The 19,439-nt window shown below is 36.2% G+C and overlaps 1 protein-coding gene and 1 long non-coding RNA gene across 3 annotated transcripts in view; one reads left to right on the plus strand and one right to left on the minus strand.

The window, feature by feature from the left end:
- LOC140663020 (uncharacterized) overlaps nucleotides 1–19,439 on the minus strand; it is a 99,750-nt gene that overhangs the window by 68,217 nt on the left and 12,094 nt on the right. The gene's annotated exons all lie outside the window — the stretch shown is intronic.
- Phyhd1 (Phytanoyl-CoA dioxygenase domain containing 1) overlaps nucleotides 1–19,439 on the plus strand; it is a 141,033-nt gene that overhangs the window by 30,420 nt on the left and 91,174 nt on the right. The window contains exon 3 of the mRNA XM_072886855.1: nucleotides 13,635–13,736. Within this exon, the coding sequence (XP_072742956.1) occupies nucleotides 13,734–13,736 (3 nt within the window). The 5' untranslated portion in view covers nucleotides 13,635–13,733. The remainder of the gene's footprint in view (nucleotides 1–13,634; nucleotides 13,737–19,439) is intronic.

Consider the following 19,439-nt stretch of genomic DNA (forward strand, 5'->3'; position numbering starts at 1 on the left):
ATATGCGTGCTCTCTCTCCTCGAAAGAGAGAGAGAGAGAGAGAGAGAGAGAGAGGGAGGGAGAGAGAGAGATAGAGAGAGAGAGAAAGAGAGAGAGAGACACGGCTATCCGGCGGCGGCGGCGGCGGCGGCAGCAGTCGCTCGCGGTTTATCCACAGTCAATAAAGGCGACCTGTCAGCATGAATACCAAAAGCGGGGTAGGTCCAACGCTGCCGCCGCCGCCGTCGCCCTTCACCAGGCTCGGAACACAGGGGGTGCGCGTTGGCTGTGTTGCCGAGATTTACCGAGGCTCGTACATCATACGCACGTGCGTGCTCCGGCAGTATCGTAAATACCGAGATAGAGCCGTGTATTTCGCGTAGGCGTGTGTGTGCGCGTGAGATTACGTGCGTGTGGAAATGCGCAGCCACACATTTGCGGCTCGCGCGAGTGGATTCTCGCGTCGTGGCTCTCGTTTCCGGACATCGCGTTTCCGGGGAAACAACGAATGTCTCGAATCTTGTGATATCTCGAGTTCTCTTGCGTAAATTGAAATTTTTACTTAAGCAAGAAGAACAGAGCACTCTCGTACATATCCCTGGTAAAGATATATGTTAATAAGGAAGAATTTTTTAATTACTTCGTTAATGCATCGCGCAATTTTTGTAATGAAATATGCAGCCGTAATTAAAAGGCAATAAAGTATAAATTATGCACGAAAGTGCACGAGTTTTATGTTACTATTGAAAAATACAGTAATTGAAACGTGCAATAATTTTGGATAATACCAGAAAGTTATGAATAATTGTCTGAGGAATGCAATTTAACATTGACGTTTGATATGCTACTGCATACACAATTAGATTACAATTCCAATATGAATTGAGTACTTCAGCAGTAATGATATAATGTTAATGTGAATTACGCACCGTTAATTAATAACTATAATCACTCAAAACCGTCAATATCGCGCTGGTATTTATCATTATCCCCGCGGAAATTATACAGAATACTAATTATCTATCAAGTTATTAATTCACTTATGTCACTCTCGGTGGTGGTGTGTTCGCGATTTCGTTTTCGTATTCGACGCTGCGGATCGATTGTGTGCGATCGAAGAGAGAATTATGACACCGTTTTCTCATATTAATACGCGTGTCTGTGAGAAATCTATATGCAAGATGCTTGCCGGAAAGATAAAAGAATGTAAAGACGAGAGACCGTGTCGAGATCGTCGTCGAAGACGAAACGTATGCCGTCTTCGTCATGAGCCCTTTTCTGTAGCTAGGACTCGAGAAGATAAAGAAAACCGTTTCAATTTCCCTAATGCTCGTGTAGAGCTTGGCTTCTGCATTTCATCCTCTTCTTTCTCAAACCTTCTCTTTCTCCTTCATCTCCTCCTCTCGTCCCACGCTCCGTTTCAAGCCCCGTCACTTCGCTTTATTTGTCTTCCGCTTGCCTGTTCTTGCCCTATCTCTCCTTCTCATGAAGCTTTTCCACTTCCGCGTCGTCGTTTCCGCGGCTTTTCTGCTCTAGTCCCTTCTGACCCTCCCCCCCCTCCCCCCGTCCCTCTCGTCGCTTTCTCTCTTCGTTCGTTCGGCTCACTCCATCTCAATCTGACGTATAAACCTGCGGTCGACCCTATCCAACCTGAGGGACGAGAGAACCTTCTTCGGATAATCCGCGCGAGTCCGTAGTTTCCGGATAACACGACAAAGGGTAGAACAGCTTACTCCGATCCTCGAGTGAGGATCGGTGAATGGCGTCGGGACTTCTTCGCGAATATCATACCGCGATTGTTTGCTAGATTAATGTTAGCTGTAAATAAACGGTTTGTTCAAATTCGAAATAATATCTCAAAGTCGTACGCATCAGATTTTACGTGCGGAAGTAAATTAAATCGTATATATTCTTTCAATCTTTAACGCAAAATAGTGGTTGCATAAAATTCAATGTTTTCTTATTAAAATCTAAAACAAAAATTTTTACAAATGGATATCGAAGAATTCTATGATTTCTTGCAACTTTTTTTATTTTCGACATCTTGGCGATTATGTGAAATCTTACTGAAATTAGATCTTGCTAAAATTATTAGCTATGTAATTTGGAATGTATCACAGGTAGAGTCGATAGACAAATAAGTGAGATAATACGCGTTTTAATACGCTCGAATAATTAATCGTCGTATAAATTCAATGTAGGAATGTTAACGATCATTGCTTAATTTTCTGTAGTGAAATCTATAGCAATCTACCTCGTATTCAATTCCCGTTATCTTATTTCGAAACTAGCGAGCTAAATCTTTCATCCTATTGTCCGGTAATTATTTTAGGATCAGCATGCAACCCTTGCGATGTACATAAGCCTGCGCAAGAGCCTTGCGCATTTGCATATTTGCGTTTACGTATACGCGACGTTTCCATAGTCTGCACGAAATCCTGTAATATAATTTCTGTAATTAAACGTAATTGATCGGGTTCTCTAATCGTGACAAGGGCATCGGATTGTATGTATACATACTTACTTATATCTAATCTTTCGATCGGTTTTTATTTGCTTCCTGCAACTCTCTTTTTTTTTTCTTTTTATTGCACCATTTTATACGCGGAGAATTAAAAGGATGCTTTTAATTTTAAAATCGAAAGATTTTCTATTACCTATAAATGTAAATTGACATTTATGAGAATCTATTTTCTCGTGATAATAGTCGTTACAAGTAGGAACAATCAATAAATTCCTCCAAAAATCTATTGCAAACACACACACATGCACACACATACGAAGAATTAGATATTCGTAAATACAGGCAGATCTTCGACGGAAGGATTCTGAATGCCAGGGTACTCTCCGGGACACTAAGCTCGGCTAATGAAACGAATATATCATCATGGTCGTGCGGCCAAATCCGTTTCTACTATTACTACACACGCCATTACGTCCCTGACGCCGTGCGTTAAACGTCCCATTTAACCTCGTCTAAGCTCCTTGCTAAAGCGTATGTAACGCGTTTGCAATTGAATCCTAGCAAGTTATATAAATCCGCAAAATTGTGCCTTGAGGCTAAGTTAGTCTGTTGTTTAAAATTACAGTGACGCTCGTTGTATTTAAGAGTGAGGCAAGTGGTGTGGTGTCGGTGATTTTGATGAAAAATAATTAAAAAGTTGACGGTTTTTTATATGATTATAAAATGAAAAGGATTAACGCTCTAAAGAGCCGTAGGTATCCTTAATTATTCAACATTTGACTTGAATAAAGTTTAATGCTATAAAATATATGTGTATATGTTTTAAAAGGAATGTATAATAATAGAGATTATATCTTTAAATATTATGTTAACTCTTTTTACTTATCCGAGATATTAAAGTTATTTTGTATATTTTAATCTTTTTGAGAGTGAATTGTTAATTTCTACCGTCTCTTAAATTTGTTTGCCGCAATATCGTAAAAGTTCGCAATTTTTAATTAAACTATCAGCGACACAAGTCGAGAACTAAACGGCCAGTGAGCGAAAGTACTTCTCAAGCGGCCAGCAACAGCGAGCGGATCCTTAACGACCATCCGGAATTGTTTGTGCCGCTGAAACGATTTAATGCAGGAAAGTCTCGAAGGTTACCTTCGGGACTGTGTGAGATAATACCCGACCGTCCCTTCTGGGACAAAATCTCTTCCGAAAGCTTCGTTACGTTAGGACGTGCCATTCTAGATGCGCGCATGCTCAGATGTTAACTGAGATCCTAGGATCAGACTTGTGGTGAAATATTATTAAACAGTTATTTTTGTGCAATTAAATGTACATATATAATAAGTATGTATATTTTTGAAATTCTTAATTTTTTAAAATTCTGAATATCCCTGTTGAAAATTCATCATGATGCGTTAAACGTTATTTTTCTTTTCTAGCAAGAAAAAAGTATTCGCTAAATACATAATAATTGCACGTATGACAATTTGTTAAAGTATTTTCTTTTCCCTGAATCCGTGAAATAATTGTCAATTGAACATTAATTAAAGTTTAAAGTATTTTATAAAATCAATTATTGTTTATTGTAAGCAAGTATTCGTGAGAAAGTGTCTGTGTATTTTGAATGAATGCTAGAAAGTCAACGTGAATATCTTTAGAAATTTATTACTTTTACGTAAACCGCTTTAGAACGTCTTAGATATCGGCAGGTCTTGACGAGAAGTTCTCCAATCTTCTTAGTGTGCGCTTCTCAAGCTACCTTCGGTTATAGTACACTTAAACTCGATGATTGCGTTTGCCATTCACTGCCGTTATTTACCAGCGGTTCAAAAGACTCTGTTTTGAGTCCTACTTCCGTCAAGACTACGGAAGTAGGATACAGAGAACGGAAGTTTATGTAATTTATGACTTCAACAATAACAGAGATAAACAACAAACCGTTAATAACCGGAAAGAATATGATATGTACGCCTTCACCGATTTCAAATTTCGTAAACCTTGAAAACTAGAAGGTTTGCTACTAATTAGGAAGCGCACTTCTGATCTACCGATTCCTACCACGTCTTCGCCGATCCTTCCTAACTTCTCAATGCTACCCAAATTGCTGAAACTTCCCTCCAAGTTGTATTTTCGTGCGAACTTTATCGGCTAACACAATTTGTTTGACGATGTTCAACTGTTAAAGGTCAGAATAGCCAGCTACACTTTATGTTGCACGTAATGGTTTGCTTTTCGAATTATGATGATTTATGATTTATGACAACAATTTATGACTGCAATTTAACTGTATAACCTACACAAACGGTGCATGTAATAACAAATATTTAAAACAGCTAAAGCTTAAAAAGAAATGATTTTTTTATTGAAGGGTATTTTGTATTTTTTATGTAAATGTGAAAGAAATAAAACAAATGCGCTATATCTGTAGTAAAAGTAAGTTCTTCAGGGAATACTTGCATAAATCGAGTATGACTTCTTATTTAGTGGAGAAAACTTGTAGCAGTTTTTAGTTCCAATGCACGACAAAATCTAATTAGAAAAGATATCGACTATCCAACTTATTCGGAGTCTTTTGGTATTCTTTATATTATAATGTCTCAGAAAGTCCCTGGACACTTTTAATGCGGCGACGCTCCTGGGAAACGAACAGACAAGATAGATGCGAGTTACCGGTTGGGAAAATGTTCATTATTCAAATTATCCGGAATACAATAACCGTCGTCGCGTGATAGCTTTCATCGATTGGATTGTACAAGCATGTTGTAGCGCGATGCCTTCCGCAAGACAGGCTGCATTATAAATGTATCCCACGTGAATTATGTTCAACTAGCATTTTATTTATACTTTTTTATTTTCCAAAAAGACGTAATTAATGTCGTTAAATATTTTTAATAATTGCATAGCAATTGTATACGACCGTTAAAAATTGCATAATAATTATATGACAATTTTAGATTATTATAAAGTTTTAATGTTTTAAAATTTTATAGAAAGCGCGTCTAAAACTGAAGCATTTAATCTAAGATTTATTTAAGAGTTTAAGAATCCGAGATTTTATAATTTCAATATTTCAGCCCTAAAATTTATTGCCCGGCTTTGATAAAATTTGTTTTTACATAATATATATTTTCTATAGTTTATTTTATTCACGGATTGCGTTAATTTTTATTATTTTACATTTAAAAAATTATGTGGGCAAAATAGTGACAAAATAATTGTTTCTATACAATAATCTTCTGCGACCAACTCCATTTTTTTTCTGTCGCGGAAAATTCAAAGTATGATGAAAACGGGCGTGTATGTGTTTGCGTAAACCATATTTCAGAGATTTCTTTCTTCGATCCCATCTGTAGTTGAAACTGCCCGTAGGCGGCTGAGATTTTTTTCCCATTTTCGACGGGCGGACGTCGTCACTCAAGGTATGGTAATCGTTGACTGGCGCTTGATGTCCCTCATCAATCCGCGTAGAGCGCGGCATTCATCCTCGTATCTGTCGTGGCTGTCGCGAGTTTATCGCCGACAAAACGTGGCGGCGCCCGTTAACGACGTGAAATACGGTCGTCCATAACGAAGGGACTCTTTTTGAGAGCCATGGGGCCGGCTGGCGTGGCGGCAGCCATATTTTCGCTTTCGTTGTTCCGTTGTCGCGCCTCGCGCCGCGTTATAGGGCTTTAAAAGGGCGTCGTAATGACCATTGCTCGGCGTTGATTAAAAAAGCTTCATCCTCTGACAGGGGACGCGTGCGGGCTTGGCGCTTAACGATTTGGCATGCGTAGAACTTTTTAGAGAGTTTTAGGCTTGTCTTTTTCTCGAATCGTTGATTAATCGACTATGTGTGTGTTGTGATTATAAAATAAATTAATAACCTTCTGATTTTTTTAGAAAAAAGATATGTATATTTATAAATATATTTTTTTTACAGTTTTGTATATTTTATTACAAATCCACGTGTAATTATTATAATTATTATATATTATATGTATATAATTAAAATTTAAAGAAACACATTATGATTAATTTTTTTATAATTTTTATTCTTATTTATTTACATAGTTTTAATTTTTTATTTTTTTTTATTCTTAAAATGAAAAATGGATTTTTTTTTGGCTCACTCTATTGACTTGGCCAATTTGTATTGACTCTGCCTCTTTCAGTAATCAAATATCATTGAATCTGATCATCAAAAATTGCAACAGCTGTAGTAAATAGCGTCACAAGTTATGGCATGCCTCGAAATTTCCGGATGCTTTTTAATAACATTAACGCGAAACGTCGTTCGTTGTCTGTTGTAATCTCGCAGCAGCTCGCGCGCGTCATTTTACGATAAAAGAAAAAAAAGGAAAAAGAGGGAAGCACTCGAGTCTCCATGGTAGCCTCGAGAAGAAATGAATTCGGTGACTATACTGTCTCGCTGATGTCGGTGAGAACGTAGACGCGCGCGGTGAAAAGGGAATTTAAGCCGCAAGGATAATCCGCAGCTTTAAAGTGTTGGGGCAATAACGCTGATACTTTTCACTTGCCTGCCTATATTCCGCCCATCACGTTCATCGTATTTACACCGACACTGGACATCGACATTTCGATGTCCCCTTTATATCGGACTGCAACAACAGCACACAAAGGTCGGAGCCTATATTTTTCTAAGCAAGCGAGCGTGTCGATCGTAAAGGCGTATGGTTTCGGTGGGCTGATTTTTTGTTTATTGTTCGATAGATACTCCTTTTTGTTAACGCCATAGCACAATAATAATTATTTATTTATTTAAATTTTCCATTAATTATTTCGAGAGTTTGTCATTTTGCGAGACGCCGAATCAACTGGAAAAAGTCTCTTTCAGATGAAAAAAATAATACTTTTAAAAAATGTACATCAAATTGTGATATAATTAACTAACTTGGATCTCTCTCTTTCTCTCTCTTTCTTTCTATTCAATGCTCTTATTTGTTTATGTAAAATTAAATTCTAATTGAAAAGTGATATGAACAAATAATTGCTTGCTTTTGATAAAAAAAAAAAAAAATATTATACAAATGGAAATATCCTCAGCAGTATCAAAAGATCTGCTTTCTGTAGTCATCAACTTTCCCGGCAAAGAGAACAATGCCGGGGAAAAATTTGTTGACGTAGCTCCATGATGTTATCGCACAGGTAGCCTCGTAAAAAGCACACAGCAGAGGACTGACGGTCGAAAGGAAGGGCAGCGGGGGCGAACGAATCCGGTTATCGGTTACCCATAAATCGAAACTGAACGAGCTGACCGTAGTAGATGGGTCATCATAATCCGAGCGGACGATGCGTACGGGCATCGTCGATTGAAGCTGCTTGCAGACCAAGCGAGAGTTGTGGTTTTGTCAAAAAAAATGACTGCATGTAAATGCGCAATTGCGCTTATTGCATATCGGATGTTTATAAATGATGTTTTCATCAACGCATGTACAAACGATACAAAATAATAATTCTTACACTAGTAATTATAGTCATATATAGACAGATATATATTGCGTTAAAATGCGCAATAATTCATTTAAATCGCACGTAAATATAACTTACATATGTGTAATAATTTATACAATTTTCATTTTTTAAAGAAAGAAACTATTATAATACGATAAGTTTGACAAGAATGCAGATCGTTTTCCGATTTTTGCATTTGTCCGTTTTCCAACTTTTCGAATTTTTAAGTTAACTATATTTTTTGTAAATAATGAAGATATATATATGTCTAAATTATACAATAGCAAATTATAAAAAACTTTTACATATATTGACATATATTGTACATTTTATTACACATTTGTACATTTGTACAAATGAATATGCATACTCTCTGAAACGGTGAAAATGTCATTAGTTACAACAGTGACACAGTTTATCGAAGATTAATGAGTATTTTGGATTATTATTTTTTGTAAAATCTCCCTATACACACACTCACATCTGGACTAAAATACGTACGTATAATTAGTATTCAAATTCAGAATTACATGTTACCCATTATACTTTGTGTTTACTCTTTTTTTTTGTACTCTAAAATCTAAAATATGATAAATTCATAAAAACAAGACTTTTGGTCAAAACTTTAGATATTTCTTCAACAAAGTATTGCTATTTTATTTCTTGTACATTATTATAATATAAAATGCATTTTTAATATATCATTGATTGAAATAGCTACTGATTTATTTCAATGATTTCTTTCATTTTTTTCACTAATTTGCAGTGCTGTACTTGTAGTATGAGATGACTTACTGCTTTTCAGTGATAATATACTGATTTCATTTATAAGCGTATATTATTGAACTAAAAATATTCTAACGGAATAATCAGAAGGGTATCGTGCGTAGCGCAAAAATTATAGTGAATTATGTTTATATTACTTTGATATGAATTTGACGCGGGTGTGAACTCACGCGAGAAGAAAAGACGAGCCGACGTTTATTCTCGAAATATTCACCCGGATATATTTTGCCGCTGCACCGCCGACGGGAATGGCGAGCGCGACGGCGCGGCGCGGTGTCGGAGAACAAATGATTTAATGAGAGAAGGGCTGGAAACACCCGACAGTAGCAGCCAACCGGGAAATGAGAGAGGAAAAAAGGGACACGCGTGACGGCAGAAAGTGCGAGAGGGACGGAGAAAATACGGCCTGTGCGAAAGACCGGGTATGAACCCCCTGATGCAGCGAAAATACCAATGAAACTTCGAATTAGGGGGAGAGGGGGGCTGCGTGCGAAACTTTTCGAAACGCAATCCTCTCTCTCTCTCTCTTTATATCCAGCTATTACGGCACCGATAACATCATGCGCGGCGATTAACGCGGTGCTTTATTTGCGATAGCGCTTATTCTTATATATTGTTAGTTACATAATCAGATTGCAGAGATACATATTTGATTTTCTGTTTCGCGAATTTGAATTTCTGTTTCGTTATATCCGCTACATCGAATATAAGCGATGGAGTTATTCCAAAATGCGGGTCTTTCATGCAGTGAAATGTTCGGATTGCGGCAATAACGCTTCTGCTCTTTGCGGAGATGATAATTTGACCAAGCTGCCGAGAGCCGCGATTATATTTAGCGAGGCTGTACAGATCTCGCGGCTCCACAAACCAACTTTACCGTGCTTTAAATGAACGCGCTCGGTACGTGACGAAAATTTCAGATTCGTTACCGCGACGAACGCCGCGAGGAAGTTTCCACGTGTCAAGATTAGACGCGCCACTCTTGGTCTTCTTTCATAACAGCTGAATTCAGCGTCGCGGATAAAAGTTTTTTTCTTTTTTTTGTATAACGTATTTGTGTAAAGAAGGAAACATTGAAGCGATAAACAAACATAACTCCATCCCTTTTTATACTTACGTATTTTACGCGCGCGTACATCTCGCGCAAAATTATACGTGGCTCGTCACTTATCCATCAAAAATCTCACCGGCAACGATAGCGCGCGTACCTTTTACGGTGTCGAGCAAATTTCCGTCGAGAGAAGGGATCTCGTCGGAGACGAATATTTCGATGCTCCCTCTCGGCAAAAATCTACGAAAGCTCGAACGAATCGCGCGGCTCCCGCAAGATTCGCCTCTCAGGAATCGTGACGGGTCGCACTGTAAAACTTTTACGGCGTGTATTATGACGCGTAACGTAGTCGGTTGCAGAAATGTAAAAAAAAAGAAAAAAAAAAAAAAAAAAGAAAGAAAAAGAGGAGAGAGCCGCGCAAACGTTGCAACGCAAGATCTTGTCGCGCATAAAGCAAGCGTTATGATTTTCGCTCCTCCTCTCCCTCATCGCCCGACGTTTATTGAAAGAATTTACAACGACAAAAACTTAATAAAGGCCGCGTGGCGCTCTTCGCCGCCAGTGAGTACAGTACTCGAATGAATCACGTAGCATGGCAAAAATCCCCGGCGCTAGATTACAACAGGTGCACGTTGTAAAAATTACAACGCTGTTCATTACAGCAGGCGAGAGAGAGAGAGAGAGAGAGAGAGAGAGAGAGAGAGAGAGAGAGAGAGAGAGAGAGAGAGAGAAAGAGATGGCTGTTGCTAAAGAGAACACGGACGGATCGTATTCACGAGCAAATAGAAATGATACGAATGTACATGGGCAAAAACATACATGTAGCGCATGGGTATTTTCACACATATACGTGCAGATAAAATCTATCTCCATATATATATATAGAGAATGTTTTCGGCTATTGTACCTACATCTACATAGATATTCTACACTCGGGTTCGTAGTAGCTCGATTTAGCGACAGTTTATGCCACGGTGTGAACGCAATGTCTACATGTTTTACGTCTACACGTACTACATTTCTACAGAGCGATTCATTTAGCGGTCTCGTTTTAATTTTAAACGCGTATAACTTATGCGTAACATGTACAGATAATTGTTAGCCGTAAAATAAGCCGTACACTGTAAATTATAAATATTATTTATTTATGATAATAAGATTAGCTATATACAACACACATATTATATTCAGTAAAAAAAATACAGAAAATACATATAAAAATTTTATTATTTTAATTATAAATGATAATATTAAAAAATAAGATTGATTACAAACTTTGAACATTACATAATTTGTGTTTACATATATATATATATATATATATATATATATATATTATTTATTTTGAACATTTATAATTTTCAGCAATACACATGTATGATAAAATTTTGAAAATACTTTTTGTCGTGAGTAGAGAGGAGGAAAGCAAAACAACCGTGTCGAAGAATTACTCTTCGAATCTGAAGTATATAATTGGGCGGTTTAAATGAATATGCAAAATTGTGTAACTATGTATAACTTCTTCGATTTTAGGAAGGTGGAAATCATTTCAATTGCCGATAGTTTGTGCCGCACGCTGTACGCGCGCGATGAAGGGACTCGTAATAGGAGCGTTGCTACCGATGAAATTAAAATGTAATTCCGCTCTCCGCATTGCGCCCTCGTAATCTCCGCGAGCATCCCCGGGTGTCGCGACGGCGAATACGTACATCACGCGGGGGTCTCCGCGTCGGGAGGGGGGATGGAACGGGAAGCGCGGTTGCGGGACGGCTTGCGGATTCGTGAGTGGTTGCAAGGGTTGGCGCCGCACATTCGCTCGAAGGGACAGGAGGAGAGAAGGGACTACCGGGTTACGAGCTTAGCGCGTCGGTCCTGGGTTATTTGCATATTTTAATCTGCAACGACGGTAAAAAGTCGTGGGCGACGCTAGTTTTCCCATTAGTCTAGGAAGGGAGGGAGAGAGCGACTTTAAACATAAACGCGCGATATTGTGCGCGATGAATGTAAAGAAGTAAATGTAACATGCGTTTTTCAAAATTATATAATAGAGAGCACCGATGAGTTTGTGTAGGTTGCTGCGGATTATATTACGAATATTAAATTTATCGATTTATATAAAATTGATCAAAAATATGCTAACAAGATTATTAAGTAAGAAAAGATTGTAAAGTAGATTATAAAGTAATACTAACAGAATTATAATACTAATTGGAAATATATACTTTCTCTTCTCTTTCCCTGTGTAAGGTTTATATATGCATAAATATAAAAAAATATATATGTACTTACACATGCACATGTATTAAAATATATACAAACAAACAACTATCAACCTGGCGAATATAAGAGCACTACGCAGATGTTAATGCGTCTTTAGAAATTAATTTTTTCCCCGAAAACTGAAACGTGCACGGGGCACATATTTTACTTGGTGTATTTACCAAGAAATAGATTCTCATTTTTGAGAATTCTATACCCTCTCTTTACCCCCCCCCCACCCCTAAAGAGACGTAAGCGAGAAAAATAACGGGGCGAAGTCGCTGAATCGGGAATCGAGTCTTTCGCTTCTTGGCAAATACACCAAGTAAAATATGTGCCCTGTGCATGTTTCAGTTTTCGCGGAAAAAATTAATTTCTAAAGATGCATTACCATCTGCTCTTATTCATCAGGTTGATAGTGTTTGTAAATATTAAGAGCCTTATATTTGAAATATTTATTAAAATATATGTTTTTCTAATATATATTTCTTAATATATTTAATGTACAAAAATAAGATATGTATAAAAAATTCAATTGGAAAAAACGTAAAAACGATATTATAAATTAATTATAAATTTACAAGAGAAAAAGAAAGAACAGTTAAATTTTTACACGTATATATATGATAAAATATTACGTATACATGATATCGTTGTTACATACATACATATACACATACACAGAAACAACATTTAAAACAATTTTTTGTTTTTGTATTAAAACAAAAATTTATTTAAAAAGCTAATACATTAGATTTTCCGCTTGGTATGTACATACTTGTATTATATTCACGGTTAACGAAGTGAAATGTTGTTATGAGTGAATGGCACGAAATTCGTGAAGTGATCGTACGAAATGTAAGCTGTTTTCATCTGCCTGCGTATTTCGGTAATTGCTTTACACGTTTCGTTGAAATTCGATATCTGTAACTTTCAGCAATACAATCAAACATGTCACCAATTTTATTTGAAGCTGAACAACAGTTGACGGTCTTTTTACACGAAAACTTGCGCACAATTTTTATTATAACTCGATTGGTACAAAATGACGAATCGCGCAGCTTGGTATTGGATTTTTTTTCAGAAAATTTATCCAAATCGTTTTTCAATTTTCATCCAAATCGACCGATTACACCCCATAGCCACGCATACGAAAGTAATTACATTTTTGGGACGCCATCTGGAAAGGCTGATCGCGAAGGGCGCGGAAACTGTTACGGTCGGATTTTGAGAGAAATGAAATTGCAATTGGGAACACTGCGTTCCGAGAATAGCTCATACTACTTTTTCACCACTTGGCCGATTAAACGCTAATAAATCCTTACTCGTTATGTTTGAAAATTATAGACGGTTGAAACAGGCGACAGAGAGAGAGTTGTTGCTTTATGTTTCCATATACTTAGAATATCTAACAAAATTAATGCGAATATTGCAATGCTTCTTACCAAGATTCTTTTTCAATACTTCATAATTCAAGAGATATATATTGATATTTTTAAGGAAACGTTGACTGAATGTTGCGTAGTTTATATACATTATATTATAATTCATGTAAGAAATACATCGTAGAAATTAACTATAATGATTCTCATAAAAATAATGAGGTAGAAGAATATTTGAGCGAATCAGTTTATATTGTTACAGGGATGGAAACATGATGCCCGATGAGAAATCACGCTGTCACTACACTTGCAAAGATAAAAGGGTATCTTAGAGGAAAGAACAATGTAATAGCGCATTTGTATGGTAAGTGAATGATGTGTCACATATATAATAAACTTTGAATTATACATTATCTCTTCTCTCTTAATTTTTGATTTTAATTATATTTAAAAAATTGTTAAATGTGAAAAGAACATTTCTATAAAAAGAGTTTAATTTTTGTCAACAAAGTAGTATTATATCGTATACGACGAACACGATTTCTTATTTACATAAGAAAACTTTAGAGATTATTCGTTATATTGCTAGAATTGTAATTATTTTATAGCGTTCTAACATTTCTTCAATTTTTTCGAGTATATATATATATATATATATTACTTTTTAAATAAATATTTATTAATTATCTATAACAGAAAAAAAGGATTGTTTATTTTAAATATCTATTTAATATATGATTGCAAAATTAATTGCTTAAAACAAAATACGAATAAATTATGATGCGTGACATGAAAACAAATAAATCTATGCATTTATAACGAGTGTTTATGTGTTTATATTATGTGCTTTATTCCTATAGATAAATTTAACTGCAATCAATATTTATGTGATTATTTAATACTATTTTACATTAATAATACGTGACACATGCATGACTGATAATCGAATCGCGTGAAAGCTTATCTAAAATATTATATGTGAAATGAAATGTTATATTTATAATATATATAAATATATATTCCAATATAACACACACACATGTGCATATATATATATATATATATATATATATATATATATATGTATATGTATATGTGTATTTTTAACTTTAATTATTATATTATCTGCTCTTTGAGAGTTACTTTTAATATTGTCCTTTTCTTAATATTTTTATATTATTTCAATTATTTTATCAAAAAATATCGGCCCAGAATAAAAAAAATGAATAAACTTTTCCCTCAATTTTGAATTTTATCAAAAAAAAGAAAAAACGATAACATTGACGAAATTTCTTATTATTTTATGGAAACGTGTAATCATATGATGATAAACATGTCAAAAGAACGATGTAAATTTTTAACAATTTTTCCTAACTCGAAAGACTATAATATCATGCATGGATACGATAAAAATGGTTTAGTTTTATCTTGGGTTTTATAATGCGTCCTATCAGGAAAGCCATCGAATCTAAATCCATTTTCCAACATGGTCAACAAATTTCCTACTATCGAGCGCCATTAATTGATGGAATATATCACTAAATCAAGGCTTTACTCTCGCGACAACTGTTCTTTTGGATCTCAGAGATAGGTTGGAAAAATCTTCAGATTTATACTGTTTAACCAAAATCATTTGAAATTTTTATGGCTGTCCCACGTAGTAAATATCGTTCATAGATTCACTCTCAATAAAGAAAAGGATGATTTGAATATTGAATTTGATCACACGTATTTAAAATCAAACTGAAATCATCTTTTACCTTCCATTTTTATGAATTGTTTGACATTTTTAATATATGTATAAAGTTATACAAAAGATACTGGAACTTATTACAAGTTAATGTTCAAAATTATAAGTTATGTTCAAAAGCAAAAAAGAAAAAAAAATTATTTTTGAGGAGTTATGCGTTTAAACTATATGATGTATTGCAGTACGAGAATTAATATGTACGATTAAAATTATAATTTAATCTGAAAGAATCAAATGCACGCAACCTATTTACGAGCCCACGCAGCGTGAATGTAGCGAGATCGTAACCGTAAAATTTTGACCGCTGACAGAAATTACAAAACGATGCAATGCCTTCGGTATAGTTTCTGCGCTTCCTCCTCCTCATCGCGCGCTTAAATAATTCATATACTCTCTCGTGTTCCTAGCATAATATTTCTCGACCTTTCCGCGTCGCAATGTGCACGTTTGTACGGGGCCGGCGCCGACGGCAGAATGGAATGTGCCTGGGACATATATAAAAATGAGCGGGAAAAATTTTGTCACTAGTGTTCAAAGAGAGTGTCACACACACACATTGTTTGTATGTCCTTTTTGCTTATATGATCCGGATCGTTTGTGTGGCTTTCACGCGATTGTCCGTAAAATCAACCCTGTAGCCAATTATCGTAAATTATAAATTTGTTAATACATTATTCAATACAGTAAGATTAAATATTTAGCAACGCGTGTTTGTTAAATAATTTATAATTTATTAATCTGTGTATACATGTGTATGTATATATATTTATATAAAATTGCAAATTTTTCGTCTTTCGAGAATTCGTAAGTAGAAATTCTCTACTTACTATCAGTAATGAGAAAAGTATGCTACACTCGGAGTGTTCCAAGCTTATCGAGCATGGGATTACTTAAATGCAAATTCTTTATGAAAATCTGACGTGCCGCAACTGGCAGTAAAAAGCAACGATATTGCGGACTCGCTAACGTATGTAGGGACCATCTTTCGGTTTAATCGCTGAAAAGTGTGGGTAAGAAGGAACGTTTCATTCTTCCTCGCCGTGTAGATGAGATTCCTAGGACGGTTACGCTTGGCATACAAGCGCGTATTAATTAAGTTGGCTTCTAATTAATGCAGAACCTACTTCGACCGCGAAGGATCGCTTAGGATGGAACTTCCCTTTAAGCTGTAATTACATTTACGGTACACGTGTCGGTATATATCCGTCGGCACCTCGTGCCGCACAATATGAGGCCTCCGCTTAGGAGTTCCCTCTCCTTTCCTGTCCGCTTCTCTCTCCTCTTCGCCATCCGCACTTATCGCTCGCACCCTCGTCGTCACGCGCCCTCCTCGACATTTGTACGGGTAGGATATTTGTTCCGCAGCCGAGCTCAATTTCGGCTGGAAGGGTGCGCGCTCTCGTATAAGAATATTCATCGTTTGTCCTGAAAATGGCATCCGGGCATTTTCCACGGCGCCGCGCGGCACGAGTTGACAGCAATGCGTGGCGGTCCTCATCGTCGCCGAGAAGATTTCCTGACGAGAGCGCGTGTTCACCGGGGCGTTAAATAGATCATGCGAAAGACACGTTCCGAATTACTGACGTGATAACGTCAGCCTCGTGTATTTGCCAACGACCACGTCACTCACCATTTCTCCCTTTTAACGTCGCCGCTGGCGAAAGCCAACATTGCATAACACTGGCGCCAGTATTCTTCGCTTTATGCGTGTTGATTTGCATTTCTAATTTATTTATCAATCTTAATTGGAGCAAACGTGAATCAAAAGTGAGCGACAAAAAATATTTCAAATAAAAATTAAAAATATTTTCGGATAAGCTATTTCTTCTATCGAATTATAATTAGGATTTATCAAATTATATAATGTATATGTATACATGTTTATTAAAATTTGTATTGTATTTGAAGTATATATTTTTAATTAGAGATTATGATGAATTTCTAAACATTATAATTAATATATTTAAAATAACTATATTTAAAATTATTATTCTTTTCACTAACATAAAATATTTTAATATTTTTACAATTTTATTTCTTTGTTTATTTATAATAAATTATCATATATGTTCAAATTACATTTAAATCTGCTTATTATTGACCTTAATTTTTTACGACCTTTTCAAGAATCGAGCTATTTTCTTATTTTCATTATTAAGGTACTAATGAGGCTAATAATAGTAACTATAACGCGTAATCGTTAAACCAGGTAATTTTATTCGGGATCAAGTAATGTTTGCGGAATGAAGGTTGCGACGCGTGCAAAGAAAATTAGCAAAACTAGATTATGGAGGGCGCAAATGTGGAAATTTTAACTAGAAATGCAATTATACATGCAATTATACATGCTCCACTATTTATTTCGATACAATAAGCTAGTAATTACAGAGCGATGAATAAAGCACATTGGTAAAAGCCTCATTTTATGTATCAAATTCTCATCGCAACCAATAGAGGAAATATTTTGTTACACTTGATTTCCCTCTGCAATGTATTTAATATTCTCATAATAATTATTTGCTGAAAATTTATTTGGCTTAAAGGATTATTGGATCATGTATAATACAATGTTCAAGCAAAATAACTTTAATAATAATAAAAAATATGTTTGTTTTTTAAATTTTATTCTTTACAAAATTTTTTATAACATTTCATCAATTTTTTATTCGAGTACATAGTGTTTTAAGATTTCGTAAAGCATTATTGAGAAGAAGAGATTATATATTAATATGTAAATATATTTTTGTCATTAAAAAAAGAGTTACAATATATATGTATAGTTTACAATCTGATAACGTTCAAGTACATACAAACCGTGTCTCTCAAGTGAATATCGATTGTTCTTTCTCCGAGTCTTCTCTAGATAAAAACGTATGTTGTTTGTCAAAAGCACAGTGACCACAGACACGCGCGATGTTCGTATCACGCGTAAAGGGACCTCGCAAAGGGCGTCATAATTGCCGGGGATAAAAGTCCTTCTCTCTCTCTTTGCTCTTTTTTCAATGATCCCACCCACGCGATGAAACACAATCTCTCGCGATGCGCGTACGCGCCAGGCGAGAAAAAAGGGATACGGTTGAGAGAGAGAGAGAGAGAGAGAGAGAGAGAGAGAGAGAGAGAGAGAGAGAGAGAGAGAAGAGAGAAAGAGAAAGAAACCATCGTTATTTACAGCTTCGCTCGCATACTCCTCGCGGGTAAATACCACTTCCCCCTCTCCCACCCCTCGTATTCGCGACGCCATACTCGTTTCGACGGAAAAACTCTATCTCCCTTTGCAGCATCGCCATCGGCTCTCGTCGCCAGTTCAAACTAGATTTTCGCGCCTCTGTCACATCCTCCACACTTCCTCTTCCCCTCCCCCTCCCCCTCCCCTTCCCCCTTCCTCTTCCCTTTTAGATTCTCCTTTCGTTTTCGAACACCGTCGACTTTTCCCTATAAAGCGCTTTGGAAGCTCATTCCGTTGATCCTGTTCCGTCGGGTTGCCATGCAAAATTGCTATACGTGATTCTGCATACGTACGTGACTCCCATAGTGAGAATGATGATCCGAGATAAACGTGGTTATCATGATCTAGTTAACGTTTTACGACATGCTGCGTCGGGACTTACTACTCAGTTAGGCAAATCTTGAAAACATGTCATTTATCTCTCAATCCAACTCGCAAGTTTGCAAAAAATTGCGTGTTGAATTTAAGTAAGGTAAACATGTTAACGATTTTTCTCTGATTATTCTCTTAGTTTCGATTGTTTTTTCGAGTCTGGCACGTTTGCTCGAAACTTCATTTTGTTCAAGCGTCATGCGCTTCTCTTGTAAAGCTCTTGCCAAGCTCGTTTCGGCTGATCTTGTTGCGAATACGTGACCGCGCATACGTAGTCCGACGATAATCCGTCGAAGAAAAAGCTGTATGCATAATCGCAAAGAACCCTATGACGTCGGAGAAGTGCAGGAAAAATTTTGCAAGAACTCGAGAAATCGCCTTTATAAAAGAAGCAACTATTTATCTCCGCGAGAATCGAGGGAGGTTCCCGCGTTATTTAAAAGTAATGGTCGGGAAAAAACCTGTTTGACATTGATTTCACGTTTTACACATGTTTTTTTCATGACCCAGTTTTGCGGGCTAGCACGTGTGTTTTATTACGACTGTGATATTACAACGATAATTGTTAAATCTCACACGTACGGTTTTCTAGAATGGCATAAAGAAAGGGAGAGAATGTCGAGAAATTTCTTTACCACGCTTACGTAATTATAGCGTTACAGCGAACCAGATCAGAATTGTGGCTCGCGAAATTAAATACATACGAAAGGCAAGAGCGT

Source organism: Anoplolepis gracilipes, chromosome 2, assembly GCF_047496725.1.
Source record: "Anoplolepis gracilipes chromosome 2, ASM4749672v1, whole genome shotgun sequence".
NCBI lineage: Eukaryota > Metazoa > Arthropoda > Insecta > Hymenoptera > Formicidae > Anoplolepis > Anoplolepis gracilipes.